The sequence below is a fragment of the Thunnus maccoyii genome, chromosome 23 (assembly GCF_910596095.1).
Source record: "Thunnus maccoyii chromosome 23, fThuMac1.1, whole genome shotgun sequence".
NCBI classification, from domain to species: domain Eukaryota; kingdom Metazoa; phylum Chordata; class Actinopteri; order Scombriformes; family Scombridae; genus Thunnus; species Thunnus maccoyii.
In genome coordinates, this window is record NC_056555.1 from 22,663,890 (window position 1) to 22,685,586 (window position 21,697).

Here is a 21,697-nt window from a genome sequence, read left to right on the forward strand (position 1 = left end):
ATAGTCATTTAAAAGTTGATGTGAAGCTTATATGAGGCTTCAGCAGTCTGAGTTAGTCATATCAAGTGGATATCTGACACATTTACAGTCTTTTTAGCATCAAATTCCCTCTTTGTGTGTCCTTGGACAGTGTTTCCCGGTTGAGCTGTGGTGGAAGTATAGTAACAAAAAGAGGAACTTTGGTACTAAAAAGACTGTAACATTGAAATATATCTACTTGATTTGACTCATTTGGATGCTGAAGCTTCATATTAGCTTCAGATAAACTTTTAAATACATTTTTGCACAGAAGGAGGACTGTGGATTTTGTCCCCCTCCACTTATATTGAAAGTCCATCATGAAGGGATCTTCTAATGGTCAGTATGAACAGGAGGAATGATTACAGCAAGAAAAATGTGTCAGTGTTCATATAGGCATTTGACTCTAAGACTCTACTTCCTTTAATCCTCGATGCCACTGTGTTCAGCCATTCATGTCTGTCAATATTCTGTTGTATCCTGTCAGCCTGTGACCTGCTTCCTGCTACCTGCCTTTGAATAGTTGCTGAACTGTAAGCCGTTTTTGATCATAGTTTCCAGTAAAGTCCTTTTAATTCAACCTGCTTGGCCTACATTTGTTTTGTGGGTCCACTACCCTGTTGCTATTTAAAGTTGCAATGATTAGACAATTAGTCAAACTAAAGAAAATTAATCTGCAACTATTTTGAAAAATGAATAATGGTAAGTCATCAACAAGTCATCTTTAAATCAATAATGCCACAGATTTGATAGTTCCAGGTTGTTAGAACACTGAGAATGTATTACTTTTACTACATGATAGTTAATTGAATATTTTTGGGTTTTGGGGCTGTGTGTTGAAGACGTCACTTTGTGGACATCCTGATAGAAGTTTTCCACTGTTTTCTGATGTTTAATAGACTAAAAGATTCATTGAGAAAATAATCTAAGGGATTAATCGATTATGAAAATAATTGTTGCAGCTATATTGTCTTTTGTACCTGAACACTGACATTTTAAGGTGGACCCAGTTTTTCATTATCAAATTATTTAGTTTAAATATTGACTCTATCAAAATTACTATCAGCCTCAAAACTTCAAACCCAACTGGCTGTCTGCTCCACACAGCTCCATCCATGCTTTATCATCACTCTTTTGTAATTTAATTTCCATGCTATTATTATGGAAGCACAGCTCATAGGTCAGTCTGGTCTGATGTCATACTGACGTTTTAGGTTGTGAAGGTTTGAGGACTCAACTGCAGTAGGACACCTAACGCCTGAGAAGCCGCAACGTCTGTCGGAAGAAGGAAGAAAGTTGCTGTGACCTCATCTGGACGAGTTTAACAAGTAAGATTACCTCAAGGAAACTAGACACTGTTGAAGAAATGTCATAATTCATTCTGAGTATAAAACATTCTCCTATATGAACACTGATGAATTTCAAATGTTTATTAATTATTAAGTTAATTGTGCTATAGTGTGTGAGCAAAAACAGAGCTGATCTTAAAGGTTTGTGTATTAGATTTTTTCATTCTGATCTCACCACAACTATTTTCTTGGGTGGGATCTGGCATGTCAGAACTGGTCTCAGAATCCTTTTAAAGCGGAGATTTTTTCGTTTCTTTTGACTAAAGTTGGTCCAGTTTTCAACTTTTTGCTCAGTCTGCATACAAAACATTACATAGACCTTTGATTTATAACCACTTCCAAATGTATTTGGTCACTTACTGGATTAATAGATGTCAGACATGAGGCTGCTGTTGTATAGTACATCTTTTCATTTGTCAGACTAATGTCAGAACTAATGACTCATTTTGTGATAATTAAATAAAAGTGAGTTCTGTAAACGTCATTCAATCACATGTCTTAACCTGTTTTTTACACAACTGAAAGTTTTCTCAAGACACCTCATCAGGGTTACTTTATGTTTAGTTGGCAAGCTTAATTAAATCTTTATAAATATTTTTCATTGGATTTTTTATTTCAATGTTTATGGATAATTTGGAATTACTTTACTGAAATTTTTTATGTTTACAAGCATATTTAATATACGTTTCCACCATATTTACGATCGATATGGTAACATAACTTGTTGGCTGTTCTTTACTGGTTTAAAATACTGTATTACAGAATGCCTTCTGTAATGACTTCATAACTCATTTTGCTTTACAAATGCAAAGACAAACTCAGTCTGGTTGGTTTTTCCTTTAATTTGTTTCCAGTCCGTACATGTAAACATCACCGCACTGATGATATTGATATGCAATGTAAATCTCCAACTGAACAAACTGAATATATCAGTATTCCGTAATTTAACCAGGGAACCAAGATGACAACACTTAAAGAAGACCTTTGGAAAACTCTGGAGGATTTGACAGATGAGCAATTCAAGCAGTTCAAGTGGTGCCTAAAGGAGAATGACATCCCCAAAGGCTTCTTAGCCATCCCAGTGGCCCAGCTGGAGAGGGCAGACAGGCAGGATACAGTGGATCTGATGGTACAAAAATACAGCTGCCCTGGAGCCCTGGAGATTACCATAAGGATTTTAGAGAAGATCAGCAGGAATGATCTGGTGCAACATTTGTCAAGCGCCAACACAAGAATGAATGGTAAGCTGAGGGAAGGTAAAATCAGGAGTATCTGAACAGCAAAGATGTTTCATCTAATAAATTCCTGTTGTGCTTTGTTTCAGGCCTAAAGACCACTGACTCTGTTCTTCTCAAAAATCAATATGAAAGCGAGAAGGCCGTGCTGGTGGAGACAGAGGCTGAAATTAAGCTGATGATCCAGGAGAGACAGATGAAGATCTTGGAGGTCAAACACTCAGCAGAGCTCAGCAAGAAATCTGCACACAAACAGATCGCAGATAGTGTGCGGGTCTTTACTATTTTGCAGCAGTCTGTAGAGAGTAGTCTGGCCAATCTCATCGATATTATTGAAGAAAAGCAGAAGAAGACAGAGAAACAGGCCGAAGGATTCATCCAAGGGCTGGAGCAGGAAATCTCTGACCTAACCAAGAGAAGCACTGAGATGGAGCGGCTCTCACGCGTCAAAGACCACCTTGACTTCCTCCAAAACTTCTCGTCACTGAATGCTATCCCACCAACAAAGAGCTGGACAAAAGTCAGCATCCCTCCTCCATCATATAAGGGAAATGTTAGGACAGCTGTGGATCAGCTGCAGGAAAAATTCAGCAAAGAGACAAAGAAGTTCCTTGCTAAATCTGAGCTAATCAGGGTCCAGCAGTTTGCAGTGGATGTGACTCTAGATCCTGATACAGCAAATCCCTACCTCATCTTGTCTGATGATGGGAAACAAGTATACTGTGGTAATAATGTAGTAAATCGAAAGACACCAGACAAGCCAGAAAGATTTAATCCTGCTACCAATGTCTTGGGAAAGCAGGGTTTCTCTTCAGGTAGATTTTATTATGAGGTTCAGGTGAAAGGGAAGACTGCCTGGGATTTAGGTGTTGTCAAAGCGTCAGTCGCTAGGAAGGGATCAATCAATGCAAGCCCTGAGCATGGCTACTGGACTATATGTTTAAGGAATGGAGATAAGTACAAAGCTTCTGCTGTCTATCTTAGTGTAAAATGTCAGCCAAAGAAGGTTGGCGTGTTTGTGAATTATGAGAAAGGTTCAGTCTCCTTTTATGACGTAGACACCGGAGAACGTATCCACTGCTTTACTGACTGTTCCTTCAATGAGAAACTCTACCCATTCCTCAGTCCCAGTGTTCATCATGGTGGTAAAAACTCCACCCCTCTGATCATCTCTCCTGTCAATTACACTGTTTAGATTTGATGCATCATCTCAAAAATGTTATGCGGTAATTTAAGAATTTAAGTAATGTTAGTGTCTGCTAATGATCTGACTGGCAAAAATAATGTTTACCAACAACAAAGGAGATGAGGGACATACTTTACCTGTTTTTCCACTTAATGAACTTAACTCCATAACCTGGAGCCTCCCATACCCTAAACCTAATGGAACTTAAAGGGCTTTGATGGTTGCTTGTGTGTTGCTTTTCCATTTTATTTTACAAACCAGGAAGGATCGGGAGTCATTGTTAGTCAGTGTTAGACATTGTAAAAGACATATCAACTTTATCCATAATTACAGTTCATGGGGGAAATAACAAGATCATGAAGAGGAAAAATCTTTTAAATAAATGAAGAAAGTTGTTTCTGGTTCTTTTGTTGATCAGACCAACAATTAACACATATTTTTAACTAGATGATGAATCAGAAAACAAATAATTTATAAAACTTGCAAGTGATATGCTTAAATTTAATCTGTTATCTGTCTCCATGTTGGTATGAAACTGCAGCGATGTTGTGATGTATTAGATCAGTCCGGTCAGCTGCAGTGTCCAATCAATCACTGATATCCAATAAGGAGGCATGTCAGCCAGCGTGAAGGCTGCTCTAGTGTTTCCTCGCTCCTCGATCCTCGGAGCAGAAATGAAAAACTTGGGATGCCCGTCAAAATGATGGACCAGAACAGCTTCTGGTTCAGGCAAGGAGAAACGAGCAAGGAAAGATCAAATGAGAAACTTGGGATGTACCCATAGCCTTGGTGGAGGCCTACCCAGGTGTCACCATATTACCTTAACGACCCTCCCTGACTGCCAGCTCCTGCAGGAAGTGGCCAGTTGAACCACTGCAGGCAGAAAGGGAGGGGTCGTAACAGTAGGTTTTCCAAGTTAGCTAGCTAATGCTATACTACCAGCTGCAACCTAACAAGCCCAAAACAGGTCCCAATACATGCATCCAAATTTTGGCAAATAACACAAAAACCTTTTTAAAAATAATTCTAGAAAAGAGAAAAATAGTACAAATAATACAGCACATCCCAAAATAGTACAAAAAGGTGGGTGAGTTTTTTTTTTTGTTTTTTATTTACATGTCTAGTAACTGGTGGTCTTTAAGGTAAACACTTAGTCCTCCATGTCTCTGCCTCATCTCTGTCAGTGAAGTTGGTTTTTTTCCTATATTTTGGGAAGATTACTTTTTTCAGTTGTCTCTGTAATATTGTGTGAGTTTTAAACAGTTCTCAGTAATAAGTCATGCTACAAAAACAAAAATGAAAGTGAAGAATCGTTAGAAATGTTTACACATCAGCTGCTGGTTTCTTGCGGTGTAGATCAGGGTTTGTCTTCAGATCATTACTGATAAAGCCATAGTTTCTACCATGTTACTGCCAAAATGGGCCCACAAGTCACAGCTAGCACTATACCCAGTTTAACCAGTTTGAAAGAGTACACATAAAAGAAACTTTAATCACAATTAATGAAAAGACATAAACAGCATTTTGTTCTTTATCTATGGGTCTATATATTTGTAATACTTTCTCTCTTTTATTGTGTGTAACACTCCTATAGCTTGCTTATTCTCCCTCACACTGATATCTGTTCATGCTTTGTACTAGTGGAACATGTTGCCACACTTTCTTCCCCCTGTGTACATTATGTTCCCGTCAATCTTTGTGGTGGCTGATTGATCCCTGAGTGACCTGGCTATGAAATGAGGGATCTTGTTCCTCTGCAAATGTGATTCACATTCAGGCCCTCCACACCCAGCTGTTATCTTTGCTCCAAAACCAAATACATGTCAAATGTGTGGCATGCAAAGTGTGTTTTAGTAGAGAGCTGTTAAGTAATGAAAGTTTGCCGCTTTGAACAGTGGTTCAAAGTTCCATTAAATGACTGTAGTTTCAGCTATTATTTTATGAGCTGTTGACTGTGTGAGGTTTTAGTAATTATTATTATTGAAAACTTATGGGGTTTTATTTATGTCTTTGCTTTTTGCTGGCAATATTCTGGGTCTCTTAAATTCACATGTAGACCGAATAGAGTAAACTTAGTCACTAAGTTTCACTAAGAATATGAAAGAAAGAAGGCCGATCTGAAGAGCGTCCAGCAGTTTGCAGTGGAGGTGACTCTGGATCCTGATACAGCACATCCCAATCTCATCCTGTCTGACGATGGGAAACAAGTACATCATGGAGATGTGAGGAAGAACTTACCAAACAACCGTGAGAGATTTAACAGTTGTGTTAATGTCTTAGGGAAGCAGAGTTTTTCCTCAGGAAAATTTTACTTTGAGGTTCAGGTCAAAGGGAAGACTGCCTGGACTTTAGGAGTGGCCAAAGAGTCAATCGACTGGAAGGGACAAATCACACTGAACCCTGACGATGGCTACTGGACTTTATGGTTGAGGAATGGAGATGAGTACGTGCTAATGATGAGCCTTCAGTCAGTCTCTCTCTGAAGAAATACCCTCAGAGGGTGGGAGTTTTTGTCAATTATGAGAAAGGTCTCATTTGTTTTTATGACATAGATGCTGCAGATCCACAGTACTGTAGTACAGGAGATGTAGAGGGAGGAGCAGCTCTGAAGGGAGGAAACACTGGAAGTGAAAGTATGCAATCATTCAGTTCAGACTTCATTTAACAGCCAACAGAGCAAAAGGAGGAAAACAGGACATATATGACAGGGTGAGTGTTAATACTACATTACTATTAATATTCAAAGTGTCTGAGTCAGTGTCTCCCTGAGGACTGTAGAGAGAAGACGTCTGTTGGAGACATTTTTGTGTTTGATTCAAAGAACATTTTCAACATTTGCCACGCTGTTGAGAGAATGTAAAACTTTCTTTTGACTCATGAATTAATACAAAATTTAAAAAAAATCTATTTTGTGCTTCATGTTTGAGTCAAGATGGCAGAGTTTAAAAGCTGTTTAAAGCCAAAGAGAACTTCCTGTTCTCTCACTACTGGGTGTGACACTGTGACACAGACTTGTTTGTCTTGAATCTTGTGTTCTGAGTTCAAAGTCAGGATTACTGGTTTACTTGTGCTGTTAGTATTACTGTTACTATTATATCGCTGTTAGTGTTACTAGTGTCACTGCAACTGTTGCTATTACTGCCAGTATTATTCTTACTGCTACTGTTAATATTACCACACAACTGGGGCTATTTAAAACAATACCACAGTGTATAATTAAATGAGGCGCCAATTGATGTTCCTATCGCGCAATGAACGCATCAGATTTGAAATGCCAACACCACAGAAGCAACACGGGTTTGTCCTTTTGTTCTTTGAATTGAATCAACCGCTGCATTTTAGTTGGATGTGATGAATGAATGTGCAGAGGAGGGAAATGAAAGTGAAACTTTGATGTCACTCCCGCTCGCTCTCCCGGCACGACCACCGGGAGAGCGCCCTCCTTCTCTCTCTCTCTCGTATCTTGCACTAGCTCTCTCTTTTTCGGCTGCAGAGAAAAACAGCTTTGGTCGCTGGGTCCGCATTTGACGCTCCAAAATCGAAGCAAAGTCGGAATTGGGGCGTCGAGACAGTTTGACGCGCCTCATAACGCTTTTTGTGCGAATGACAATAGTGAAGTTTAGTATCTCATCATTATTATTTTCCCTTCAGGTTTTCGCAGGACAAACAGCTCCTCTCAGCGTCCAACGTTATCAGCTGAACATTCATGAACTCCTGTAGAGGTATGTGAGGTAAAAATAGAAAAGTTTATCCTTAAATGTGCTGTAATACCAGCAGAGGGCAGCACTTCATAAAAACATGACACTGTCCATCGATAGTGCAACAATAAAAATGAGATATACTCATTTGATATGAAATACAGACACCAAAAGCCTCACACTTTGAACGTGGCTGCAGAAAGTTAATTATTTTCTTACTCACTGAGGATGAAAATGTATTCAGCTGGAATTCATGTGATAATGTTTGAATGAAACTATGAAAATAACCAAAGTGGTGTGATCTGTTTGTTCAAGCAGTAGATGATTTACATTTAACATGCACATGTACAAAAGTCATACTGGTAAAGTGTCATGAGATGAGAACTGAATAAATGTCCTTCCTATTTAATAAAATCTCTTATTTTTAGCAGGAGGCCATAATGGCAAAACTTATAGAGAAGCTCTGGAAAACTCTTCAGGAATTAAATAAAGATGAGTTCAAGGCTTTCAAGTGGTTCCTGAAGCAGGATGACATCCTGGAGGGCTCTGAAGGCATCCCGGTTGCTCAGCTGGAGAAAGCAGAAAGGCAGGACACAGTGGATCTAATGGTACAGAAATATCCAGGTCGTGGAGCTCTGCAGGTAACCATCAAGGTTTTAGAAAAGATCCACAGGAATGACCTGGTGCAGCGTTTACAAAACTTCCACTCAGGACCAAAAGGTAATTAGGGGAAGGAATCTGAAAAGCAGTGTCACATACATTTCATAAACTATTACATGAGTTATGAGTTACAGTATTCTATTAAAAGTAATGTGTTAACACAAAATAATAATAATAATGTTAGAGATTGATTTGTCATTCTTTATGGTACCACCTTCATCAAAAAGAAAAAGAAGCAGGACAAATAATATTTCTTTAATGATTCACAAGCTAAAATAAATTTGGTTAACTGGCTCACAACACGAAAAAACTACCACTCCATTCCCCTTTTTTTTACCTGCCACATCCTTGTTGCTCGCTGCAATCAGTCATCTGTTAGTCTCTCTCCATCTTACCCTTACTGGGAAACAAGACCCCAAGATACTTGCACCTCCTCACTGGGGAAACTCCAGACCCAGAAGTGTCCCTGTCACTGGTGGAACCATGCCACTAGATGTTTAGAAATCAATTTCTAAACATCTAGTGGTCTGACACCAGCAGACCAAAGGTACCAGTCAAAATTTTTGGACACAGATTATGTGTTACCACATGTAACATGTTGCACATGTTAACATATAACATTATAACAGCTGTTTTGCAAAACTAACCATGTGTGCTCTACCTTGTTTTAGACCTCAAGATACAATTTTTTTGTGCTCAGAAAGAAGAAGATACCAGAAAGAAGATACCAAAGCTAAAGTGGGTCCAGCAGTTTGCAGTGGAGGTGACTCTGGATCCTGATACAGCACATCCTAATCTTATCCTGTCTGATGATGGGAAACAAGTACATCACGGAGATGTGCGGAAGAAACTACCAAACAACTCAGAGAGGTTTTACAGATGTTTTAATGTCTTAGGGCAGCAGAGTATCTCCATTGGTAGATTTTACTATGAGGTTCAGGTTGAAGGGAAAACTGCTTGGTATTTGGGAGTGGCCAAAGGGTCAATCAAGAGGAAAGGAGATATTACACCAAGACCCGAGAATGGCTACTGGAGTATAAGGTTGAGGAATGAAGATGAGTATGAAGCTAATGATTATAATCATCCGGTCTGTCTCTCTTTGAATCAGCCTCCTCAGAAGGTGGGAGTGTTTGTGGATTATGAGGAGGGTCTGGTTTGTTTTTATGATGTAGATGCAGCAGCTCTTCTCTACTGCTTTTCTGGTTGCACCTTCACTGAGAAACTCTACCCTTTCTTTAGTCCCTGTACTAATAAGGGTGGTACAAACTCTGCACCTCTGATTATCTCTCCTGTTAATCATACGCTGAACCTCAAGAGGCATGAATCTGGTGATCAGAATGAAAACTATGAAAGAAAGAAGGCTGCACTAGAGAGTGTCCAGCAGTTTGCAGTAGAGGTGACTCTGGATCCTGATACAGCACATCCTGCTCTCATCCTGTCTGATGATAGAAAACAAGTACATTGTAGTGAAATATTGAAGAAACTCCCAGACAGCCCTAAGAGATTCAATAATTGTGTTAATATCTTAGGAAAGCAGGGTTTCTCATCAGGAAGATTTTACTTTGAGGTTCAGGTCAAAGGGAAGACTGCCTGGACTTTAGGAGTGGCCAAAGAGTCGATCAACCGGAAGGGACAAATTACACTGAGCCTTGACAACGGCTACTGGACTTTATGTTTGAGGAATGGAGATGAGTACCTGGCTAATGATGAACCTTCAGTCAGTCTCTCCCTGAAGACACACCCTGAGAAGGTGGGGGTGTTTGTAAATTATGAGGCGGGTCTTGTTTGCTTTTATGATGTAGATGCTGCAGATCTTCTCTACACCTTTACTGACTGTTCCTTCACTGAGAAACTCTACCCATTCTTCAGTCCCTGTACTAAAGACAGTGGTGGAAATTCTGCTCCTCTGATCATCTCTCCTGTCAATCACCCACTGAACCTCAAGACACATGACTCTGGTAAGCAGTAAGAAGAATATGAAAGAAAGAAGGCCAATCTGAAGAGCATCCAGCAGTTTGCAGTAGAGGTAACTCTGGATCCTGATACAGCACATCCCAATCTCATCCTGTCTGACGATGGGAAACAAGTACGTCATGGAGATGTGAGGAAGGAATTACCAGAGAACCCTGAGAGGTTTAACAGTTGTGTTAATGTATTAGGAAAGCAGAGTTTTTCCTCAGGAAAATTTTACTTTGAGGTTCAGGTCAAAGGGAAGACTGCCTGGACTTTAGGAGTGGCCAAAGAGTCAATCGACTGGAAGGGACAAATCACACTGAACTCTGACAACACTGACAACGACTACTGGACTTTATGGTTGAGGAATGGAGAAGAGTACGTGGCTAATGATGAAAATCCAGTCGATCTCTATCTGAAGAAACACCCTCAGGAGGTGGGAGTGTTTGTGGATTATGAGGAGGGTCTTGTTTGCTTTTATGACATAGATTCTGCAGATCTTCTCTACGCCTTTACTGACTGTTCCTTCACTGAGAAGCTTGTTCCATACTTAAGTCCCTGTACTAATGACAATGGTAGAAACTCCACCCCCTTGATCATCTCCCCTGTCAATCACACAGATTAGATTAATTGTACTTTTTCTCATCAAAAGATGCTATAAACATTCATACAGACTATTGAAATGAAAGGGGGTCTGTGGCATATAACATAAACAATCCTGGTAACAAAGACTGAATTTAAACATAAGTGTCTTTCTGTGCAAGAAAACTACTTTGACATGTGCAACAGGAGATTGAAGGAGATGTCAAACATGCAGTTTGTTCACACCAATATAGCCTCAAGAAGAGTTAAACCAGGCAACAGTGGAAGAGAAAACACCTCTTGGAGTGCACCATGGGTGAGTAAGTCCTTTAAAATAGAATTTGTGGTAATGAACACTATTTACTGTATTTCAAATTCTGATTAATTTTGTTATTGTCTCATTTATTTTCCATTTCTGATGTATTTTATTACTACTATTACGATTGCAAAGCATTACTTTATCAACTCTGACTCATTAACAGAACCACCAATGAATCAAGACCCAAAACAGGAAGCACTCAAACTTATTGAAAATGATTTTTATCTTTTCTTTTGTCTTTGCTTTATCTTTTATAGTTTTCTAATGTGGAGTTCAAATGCTATTACATGAAAAAGCCGATTGATTGATGGATTGATTAATTGTTTTGTTTTTTACATCAGTAATGTTAAAAAGCAGAGTAACCTGCTAATATTTTGACATGACCTTTTAGGTTATTTTTTCTATTGCAATGTTCTAAAACCAATGTAAATTTAGCAAGTTGTGCACAAGTATCAATACATTAAAAATGTATTACCGTTCTCTCAAATGAAATGTAAAAATCATGAAAAATATTTGTTGATGTAAAGTTTATTATTTTCTTACTTTCTGTAAATTAAAGAATTGTTGGAGTCAGTTTTGGAGGAATCTCATTCCACCATGTGTTTGTCATTTAAATGTAAGTAATTAAATGAAATTCATGAACACAAATACTGAAACAAAATGTGAGTTGAAACTTAACATTCAGTGTTTTCTGCAACAGCAATCTATCATCATTGATAAGAATTTACATTACAGCTTTGACCACTTGTTACTTTATTAACAATGAGACACTGGGTGCATTATGAACAAATTACGAATAAAGAGTTTGAGGGTTGTCATTCAAAATTAAATTTATGGTATTATTTTTCTAGCAAAAATAGCCTCAACTTCTCGGATTGACACATTAACACTAGTCTTGTATAACAAATATATTAAATAAAAAAATTACAAAGCAGGACATGTTTGCCTGTTAAAACTGAATTCCCTAAATGTTGTCACTGCCTTGTATTACACCAAATTTCAGGGTTAATATCGTACACTGCACTGTAACTTTTATTCTCCTGTTTTATCTGTCTTATTCTATTTTAGCTTCCAGTGGATCCCAGTGGATCTAATGGTACAGAAATATCAGGATCGTGAAGCTCTGCAGGTAACAATGAAGGTTTTAGAAATGATCAGCAGGAATGATCTGGTGCAGCATTTACAAAACTCCAACTCTGGACCAAAAGGTAAGTTAGGGGAAGGAATCTGAAAAGCTGCTTGCATTTCATAAATTATTACGTGAGTTATGAGTTACAGTATTCTATTAATAGTAATGTGTTAACAAAAAAGAATATAAAAATAATGTAAGAGATTGATTTGTCATTCTTTATGGTATACAACGTTTATCAAAACACCAGGATTTTTGTGTTTCAATGTCACCACCATATGTTTAGAAATCACCACAGTACTTGCAAAAGATCATGGTTCAATGAGACCAGCAGACTTACAGTACTAGTCAAAAGATTGGATACACTTTCTCATTCAAGTCAATGGGGAGGTGGTCTGAGGTCTGCACACCAAGGCCTTTACCTTCATCCACCATCTGACTGGCAATGCAACAAACCCCAGTGAGCCAGCAAAGAAAGTTGGCATGTTTGTGGATTATGAAAATGGTTCAGTCTCCTTTAATGATGTAGACACTGCTGTACTGACTGTTCCTTCAATGAAAAACTCTACCCATTCCTCAGTCCCAGTGTTCATCATGGTGGTAAAAACTCCACCCCTCTCATCATCTCTCCTGTCACTTACACTGTTTAGATTGGATGCATCATCTTGAAAAAATTATTTGGCAATTTAAGAATCATCACAATAGTAATGTTAGTGTCTGCTAATGATCTGACTGACAAAAATAATGTTTACTAACAACAAAGAAGATGAGGGACATACTTTACCTGCTTTTTCACTTCAGGAACTTAACGAACTCCATAACCTGGAGCCTCCCATACCCTAAACCTAATGGAACTTAAAAGGCTAAGGTGGTTGGATCTGCGTTGCTTTTCCATTGTATTTTACAAACCGGGAAGGATCAGAAGTCTAAGTTAGACATGAATGTAAAATTAAATTACAATCAAGTTTGTTAAAGACAAATAGAAAGGACCTTGATAATAAGAGGAAGAATAAAATAACACATTAAAATAAAATAAAGTAAAAGAGGATTAAGTTATAAATGTTTTCAAAAATGTAATTATAGTAATTAATTGTGCATACACTCTTTTTGTTTTGAGGAAATTTTAGAGAGTTTTGTAAAAGTGTACAAAATCATGAAGGAAAAATTGGTTATCTTTTTGGGGAAAAAAGACATTTGTGAATAAAAACTGTTCCCATGATAACCATTACATTTACAAGAAAATTCATCTTAAGGTGTTTACATTTAAAATATGTTCTAACATCTTTAATAGAAAGTTTGAAATTATGTTTATGTTGAAAATGACTCAACTAAATTGACCAAAATTTGTCTGTAAGGTCACAATTGAAAAAGTATTGAAAGAGTTATTTTCTTTTCTACAAAAAGTACAGATAATATCAACATCAGCAAAATGTGAAAAATGTTTGTTATGTAGCGAGTACCTGGAATGTGATTTAGTACCAGTCCTGAGGGGAGACAAAATTTAATTCCAGAAACTTGTCTCCAAAGGGACAATGGGTACAAGTTCAGTTACTGGTAGGTAAGTTTCTGCAGTGGAAAAGCCTATTTTCCTAACAGTCAGAAAATGTACTGTGGTTTGTTTGTAGTACCAGGTTGGACCACTAGATGGTGCCACTTTCTCTTTAATGGGATGGAGTTAGACTGTAGATGTGTGTTGCATTGCTTTGCCGCTTGCCACATTCTCTAGAGTCACCTCAAAGAGGGGAGACTTGTCAGGCTAAAGTGCAAATTATATGTTTTATTGGAAATAAAACAACATAAATATTTACAAAAGGCATGAGGTGTGATGAGTAACTGCATCAGTAATGAATGGAATGTATGGATGAGTGAGAAATGTGTTTACTGTTGAATGCAGAAAAAAATGTCAAAACAAACTGAAAACCTAGAGCGATGTGAAGCCTAGAAGGGAGAAAGACAGTATTCCTATTAAGCTGTTTACATGGCTAATGAAAATGAATATTCTACTAATATTCCTGTTTACATGCAGAGGGGTTTTCAGGGTTTCCCTCTATTCCGGTGGGAATCACAAGATCTCCACAGTAAAGTAAACCAGCAAGGTGAAAATCATGAGTGAGCTGCTGCCTGATATTTATAAGTGATATTGATCTGACTGATAATATAAATGTATAGTTACATGCACATCCAGTACCAAGGTTGTCCCATGACGTTTACTACACTGCTGAGTGTTTTTGGTGCATCACACCGAGTCATAACCATCAGTCAGGATAATAACCAAACTTTTCCGTCCCCGTCTTGGAGAAGGTGTGTTCTGTTTTTCAGCCCACCCTGAACAGCTCTCCACTCCATTCTCTTTCCTCTGTCTGCCTTCCTGCTCTAGTATGTGTCATTTTGCCTGCGCAAGGGTAAACAGGCAAGAGTCTGTGTGTCGCAAACTGCAGTAAAAACCCCGGATGAAGTACGTATTTGTGACAAAAACCCATTCAATATATAGGTCATGAATGCGCTATGTCTGGATGAGTCACAAGTCAAGTGATTGGTAATTACGACATGAGCTAATGTTTTATTTTCTCACATTCTTTAGTTTTACACTTAAAATCAAAATGTCAGATCACTGGTTTTCCTTCAGTCAACACCACAACCTCACAGGTACACGTCTGCCTGTTTTCGCTATCAGGAGAGCACAGACTGGATCATGTAGTGGTAGTAAAAAAAACGATAAAGTCATAAACACTGATTTACAAGGTATTGTTACATGGCATTTGCCCGAGTACAAAGTCATTCATTAACAAAGCATTAAACATACAGAATACATCTCAATATAGAAAATAGTTGCTTCCCTCAGTAGATCAACATTTAATGAATTCTTATATTGGTGTTATATTATAATAATTATTATTTTAGAATATGAAAACTAATATAAAGAGTGATTTCCTCCATTATTAAACTGAATTTGTTTATTTGAACTTAAAAAGGGTAGTATTGAGTATAAGTGAGAATATGTGTTATGTGTTAGTTATGTTGGTGCTTCAAGTGCTTATTCAAATGATGGTTTGTGTGAACAATATTGATGAAAAAACACAAATTCTTAAAAGAGTTTGAAGAGGTTTGCAAGACTTCTTTGGTATTGCAAAAGATTTGTAATGTTTAATTGGTTTGGTGTAAGGTTTTGTGGTTAGTGTGTAGAGTTTTGCAACAATAGTCACAAAGATGGTGCCTCAGCAATCTGAAAAAACTATAATATGGCCACTTTTGGTGTTTGAATAATAACAATGTTTTGCTAATCTTTCTACATTTTAAGGACTCTGTGCTGAATTCGTCTGGGTGAGTTTTTGTTTTGTTTTTAAACAAATCAGATAACATATTTTTCTGTGCTAAAGTATTTACAGTTTGATATTACATGTCTAGTAACTGGTGGTCTTTAGGGTGAACACTTAGTCCTCCATGTCTCTGCCTCATCTCTGTCAGTGAAGTTGGTTTTTTTCTGTATTTTGGGAAGATTACTTTTTTCAGTTGTCTCTGTCCAGGAACCAGCAGTGTTAAATCAACCAAGTCTACAAAACGTGCAATACTGTAATATTGTGTGAGTTTTGAACAGTTCTCAGTAATAAGTCATGATACAAAAACAAAAATGAAAGTGAAGAATCGTTAGAAATGTTTTACACATCAGCTGCTGGTTTCTAGTTGTGTACAGCAGGGTTTGTCTTCAGATCATTACTGATAAAGCCATAGTTTCTCTCATGTTACTGTTGAATTGTCAGAGCTAGCACTATATCCAGTTTAACCAGTTTGAAAGAGTACACATAAAATAAACTTTAATATCAATGAATAAAAAAAACTTAAACAGCATTTTGTTCTTAATTTATGGGTCTATACATATTTGTAATTCTTCCTTTTATTTTGCAGAGTGTGTAACACTCCTATAGCTTGTTTCTTCTCCCTCACACTGATATCTGCTCATGTTTTGTATTAGTGGAACATTTTTCCAAGTTTTCTTTCACTTGCTTACATTATGTTCCTGTCAATCTTCTTGGTGGCTGATTGATCCCTGAGTGACCTGGCTATGAAATGAGTGATGTTGTTCCTCTGTTAATGTGATTCATATTCAGGCCCTCCACACAAGTGTTAACTTTGTACCTGTGGTGGAAGTTGACTGAATAAGGGAGACTAACAAAAAGAAATTTGTCTTTGTATATTTATTTAGCTTTTGCACAAAAGGACCGAAACCAACAAAGTGACAGTCAGCGACTGTCGAGGAATCGATCCCGAGTGCATCCTCACCAGGGCTTTTATATGCATAAGAACAAAGAGTCAATAGTTACATTCAATTAAGGGATGGACATCAATGATTAACCACAGCATTTCCCAAATGAAGGCACACTCTTGTCTCAGACTGATAAAAAAAGGTTAATGTGCAGGCTAGGCTATATTACAACCTTACATCATTTAGCACATAAATGTGGTAAACAGATCAGGCATTGTATTAAGAAAGACAGTTCATTTATAGTATCAGGGATTTGAGTAAAGTTCAGTGGAAATGGAGCCAGTCATGCTTTCTACAAAACAGTATAACACAGAGAGTCACACTTAATACAAAGGTTATTCACTAAATGATCATTTTTCCTCTACAGCACCTAAACCATTTCAACATTTATTTTAAATGATATCCTGAATATTAATGAATGTAGAAACATAGGATTCTCATGGATGATGTAACGACCCTATAGGTTTATATTCTGACCACCACTTTCAATTAGTTCAACTTTCTGAGAAATCATGTTTTGTCTGTGGTTTTGGCAGACGGCTATGAATACTACAATACCCATGAGCTTCGGCCACCATTGCAATGAGAAGCCAGTCAGAGGCATGAATCAGATGAATGCAAAGCGCTTCATCATTGAAGCACCGTGGTTGCTGAATTAACTCAAAAGTGACCCAGAAATTAAAACTGAACTGATTCATGCTGCAGATTGTAAAATCTGTTTTTTCAACATCTTAAGCTTTAGTACGTATTTGTGACAAAAACCCATTCAATATATACGTCATGAAGGCGCTATGTCTGGATGAGTCACAATTCAACTAAATGGTGATTATGACATAAGCTAATTTTTATTTTTTCACATTCTTTAGTTTTACACTTAAAATCAAAATTTCAGATCACTGGTTTTCCTTCAGTCAACACCACAACCTCACAGGTACACGTCTGCCTGTTTTCACTATCAGGACAGTTGGGTATTGTTACATGGAATTTGCCCAAGTACAAAGTCATTCATTAACAAAGTATTACACTCTTAGGGAATCGAGGTCAATAGAGGGAATTGAGATCAAGACAGTATATTAACCACTCTCTGACTGAGTATCATAACCTTAATTTGGCAACTCTGGTGTTTGAATAATAACATTTTTTTTCTAATCTTTCTACATTTTAATGACTCTGCTCTGAATTCTTCTGGGTGAGTTTTTGTTTTGTTTTTAAAAAAATCATTTAACATATTTTTCTGTGTTAAAGTATTTACAGTTTGATTTTACAAGTCTAGTAACTGGTGGTCTTTAAGGTGAACACTTAGTTCTCCATGTCTCTGCCTCATCTCTTTCACTGAAGTTGTTTTTTTATATATATTTTGGGAAGATTACTTTTTTCAGTTGTCTCTGTCCAGGAACCAGCAGTGTTAAATCAACCCAGTCTATAAAACTTGCAATACTGTAATATTGTGTGAGTTTTAAACAGTTCTCAGTAATAAGTCATGATACAAAAGCAAAACTTCCAAGTAAAGAGGCGTTAGAAATGTTTACACATTAACTGCTGGTTTCTAGCTGTATACAACAAGGTTTGTCTTCAGATCATTACTGATAAAGCCATAGTTTCTCTCATGTTACTGTTGAATTGGGCACACGAGTCAGAGCTAGCACTATACCCAGTTTAACCAGTTTGAAACACATCAAAGAAACTTTAATCACAATGAATGAAAAAACCATACACAGCATTTTGTTCTTAATCTATAGGTACTACATATTTGTAATTCTCTCTTTTATTTTGCAGTGTGTAACACTCCTATAGTTTGCTTCTTCTCCCTCACACTGATATCTGCTCATATTTATATTAGTGGGACATTTTTCCACATTTTCTTCTACTTGCTTTCATTATATTCCTGTCAATCTTCTTGGTGTCTGATTGATCCCTGAGTGACCTGGCTATGAAATGAGTGGTGTTGGTTCTCTGTAAATGTGATTCTCATTCAGGCCCTCCATACCCAGCTGTTATCTTTGCACCCAAACCAAACACGTCAAATGTGCAGCATGCAAAGTGTGTTTTAGTAGAGAGCTGTTAAGTAATGAAAGTTTTTAAACAGTGGTTCAAAGCCCCATTAAATGACTGTAGTTCCAGTTAAATTATATTATGAGCTGTTGACTGTGTGATATTTTCATGATTACTGTTATTGAAAACTTATGGGGTTTTATTTATGTCTTTGCTTTTTGCTGACAATATTCACATGTAGACCAAGTAGAGTAAACTTCACTAACGAGTGCTGTAGGTTCAAAAACATAGAACAAGGTTTGTGACATGTAAGATGAGTAGGCCTATTTTAATTAATGTTTCTGCCTTAATTGATAGAAGGTTAATGTAGATATCATGGAGGTTAAAGGAGAACTACAGCGATTTTACACATCATAGTGTGTTGGAGAGTCCTACTGCAAAAAAAAAAAAGAAAAAGAAAAAAAGTTTTGTGTCTCCAGAGTGAGCAGCGTGAAATTGGATAAATCGTCTCGAGTGGGGTCAAAAAGCGATTCTGGCCAAAAAAATACTTCCTGTGAGCTGTAGCCACAGTTGCTTCCTTTGCTGGTGTTCATCCGAATAGAAGTTGAGCAGACTCCAGGAAATGTGAAAACAGGAGGCAGTCATAATGCTCTGCTTCAATACATCGTGTAAAACACTTTAAAATGCCTTTGTGTATGGAGCCCCAGAAGGGCCATAGAGAGAAAACAATTTATATATCGAGGCCACATTTTACTGCATCAAACACTTGAAATGCTACTGCGTGCGCACAAGATAAGTGAGAGCCAACACACTGAATTACTTAAATAATTTTATATACCAGGAATTTATACTCTGCATCTTATCCTTACCCATCCTATTATACTGTTATATTATATACCCATCCTAACTATTTAGGAGCAGTGGGCAGCCACAGTCTGACACCCAATAGTTGAAGCACGTGCACTGCACTGGATGGTTCAGGGAGAAAGGCTGGTCTGTTGTGTTGGCTCTCTGTATATACATTTACCTTGTGCACATGAATTAACCAAAAAGTGGGAATTAATTGTATCTCGTATGCACACAATACATTTTGAGTGCTTGATGTAGTAAAACGTGGCCTCGATATATATGTTTATATTTTTGTCCATGAGTGTTTATCACCAACAACTGTAGCAGCACTAGTAGGTGATACAGGAGGTTCAGTGGTTCCTCAGATCATAATGTTGACAAGCATCTTTCCTTCTGAGTTGTCCTTGAGAAAGACACTGTATGCTTGTTGATCAGCAGCTGACCTCTGACCTCCCAGTCTAAGCATCAGGAATGACAATGGTGAAGTGTAGTATCTCATCATTATTATTTTCCCTTCAGGTTTTCACAGGACAAACAGCTCCTCTCAGCATCCAACGTTATCAGCTGAACATTCATGAACTCCTGTAGAGGTATGTGAGGTAAAAATATAAAAGTTTATCCTTAAATGTGCTGTAATACCAGCAGAGGGCAGCACTTCATAAAAACATGATACTGTCCACTGAAAGTGCAACAATAAAAATGAGATATACTCATTTGATATGAAATACAGACACCAAAAGCCTCACACTTGGAACGTGGCAGCAAAAAGTCTGTTGTTTGCTTCCTCACAAAGGATGTAAATGTATTCAGCTGGAATTCATGTGATAATGTGGATTGTCATGAGTTTTGCAGTGGTGAAAGACTGAAACTATGAAAATAACCAAAGTTGTGTGACCTGTTTGTTCAAACAGTAGATGTTTTACATTTAAAATGCACATGTACAAAAGTCATACTGGTAAAGTGTCATGAGATGAGAACTGAATACATGTCCTTCCTATTTAACATTTCTCTTATTTTTAGCAGGAGGCCATAATGGCGAAACTTAAAGAGGAGCTCCTTATATTTCTGGAAAAATTAAAAGAAGATGAGTTTGAAAAGTTCAAGTGGTACCTGGAGCAGGATGACATCCTGGAGGGCTCTAAAGGCATCCCAGTGGCTCAGCTGGAGAAAGCAGCAAGGACACGTACAGTGGATCTAATAGTACAGAAATATCCAGGTCGTGGAGCTCTGCAGGTAACCATGAAGGTTTTAGAAAAGATCGGCAGGAATGATCTGGTGCAGCGTTTACAAAACTCCCACTCACGACCAAAAGGTAAGTTAGGAGAAGGAATCTGAGAAGCAGTGTCACATGCATTTCATAAATTGTTACATAAGTTATGAGTTATAGTATTCAATTAAAAGTAATGTGTTCACAAAAACAAAATTAAAAATAATGTCACAGGTTGATTTGTCATTCTTCATGGTACCACATTCATCAAAAAGAAAAAGTAGTTTGGCATGTGTTTGTTTTGCATGTGACTTCCCCCTGAGGTGTTTATCCTCCTTTTTATCATTTGAGTGCCACCTTCTTCTTGAAATTGCTTAAGAAAGAGGAACAGTCCTGCTTTGTATTAAGTAAATTGTAAACTGTTACAAGAGTTGTAATTATAACCCTAAAGTAACCTTTTAAGTTGCTTTATAGAAAATATAAAATTGAATTATAAATATGCAATATGTTGCATGTGTTAACAAATATCTTTGTAACAGCCGTTTTGCAAAACTGACCGTGTGTGCTCTACCTTGTTTTAGACCTCAAGACACGAAAGAAGCCAAAGCTAAAGTGGGTCCAGCAGTTTGCAGTGGAGGTGACTCTGGATCATGATACAGCTCATCCTAATCTTATCCTGTCTAATGATGGGAAACAAGTACATCATGGAGATGTGAGGAAGAAACTGCCAAACAACCCTGAGAGGTTTAACAGTTGTGTTAATGTCTTAGGGCAGCAGAGTATCTCCACTGGAAGATTTTACTATGAGGTTCAGGTTAAAGGGAAAACTGCCTGGGATTTGGGAGTGGCCAAAGAGTCGATCAAGAGGAAACAAAGTATTAAAACAAGACCTGAGAATGGCTACTGGACTTTAATGCTGAGGAACGAGGATGACTATGTTGCTAATGATGATGATCATCCGGTCTGTCTCTCTCTGAATCAGCCTCCTCAGAAGGTGGGAGTGTTTGTGTATTATGAGGGGGGTCTGATCTGTTTTTATGATGTAGATGCTGCAGATCTTCTCTACTGCTTTACTGACTGCTCCTTCACTGAGAAACTCTACCCTTTCTTTAGTCCTTGTACTAATAATGATGGTACAAACTCTGCACCTCTGATCATTTCTCCTGTTAAGAAGGCTGAACTAGAGAGTGACCAGCAGTTTGCAGTAGAGGTGACTCTGGATCCTGATACAGCACATCCCAATCTTATCCTGTCTAATG

At 37.7% G+C, this 21,697-nt stretch overlaps 1 protein-coding gene across 1 annotated transcript; it reads left to right on the plus strand.

The window, feature by feature from the left end:
- The first annotated feature begins 1,186 nt into the window (after positions 1-1,186).
- Positions 1,187-4,224, plus strand: LOC121890408 (E3 ubiquitin-protein ligase TRIM39-like). The gene is made up of 3 exons (XM_042402637.1): positions 1,187-1,346; positions 2,320-2,608; positions 2,692-4,224. The coding sequence occupies exons 2-3, from the start codon at positions 2,329-2,331 to the stop codon at positions 3,795-3,797; spliced, it is 1,386 nt and encodes a 461-aa protein (XP_042258571.1). The 5' UTR covers positions 1,187-1,346; positions 2,320-2,328; the 3' UTR covers positions 3,798-4,224.
- The last annotated feature ends 17,473 nt before the right edge of the window (positions 4,225-21,697 follow it).

What these genes read in the sequence shown, in the direction of transcription:
- LOC121890408 (XM_042402637.1), top strand. Translation starts at nt 2,329, where the DNA reads ATGACAACACTTAAAGAAGACCTTTGGAAAACTCTGGAGGATTTGACA. An exon ending in CGCCAACACAAGAATGAATG is followed by an intron (nt 2,609 to 2,691) that starts GTAAGCTGAGGG and finishes GCTTTGTTTCAG; the next exon opens with GCCTAAAGACCACTGACTCT.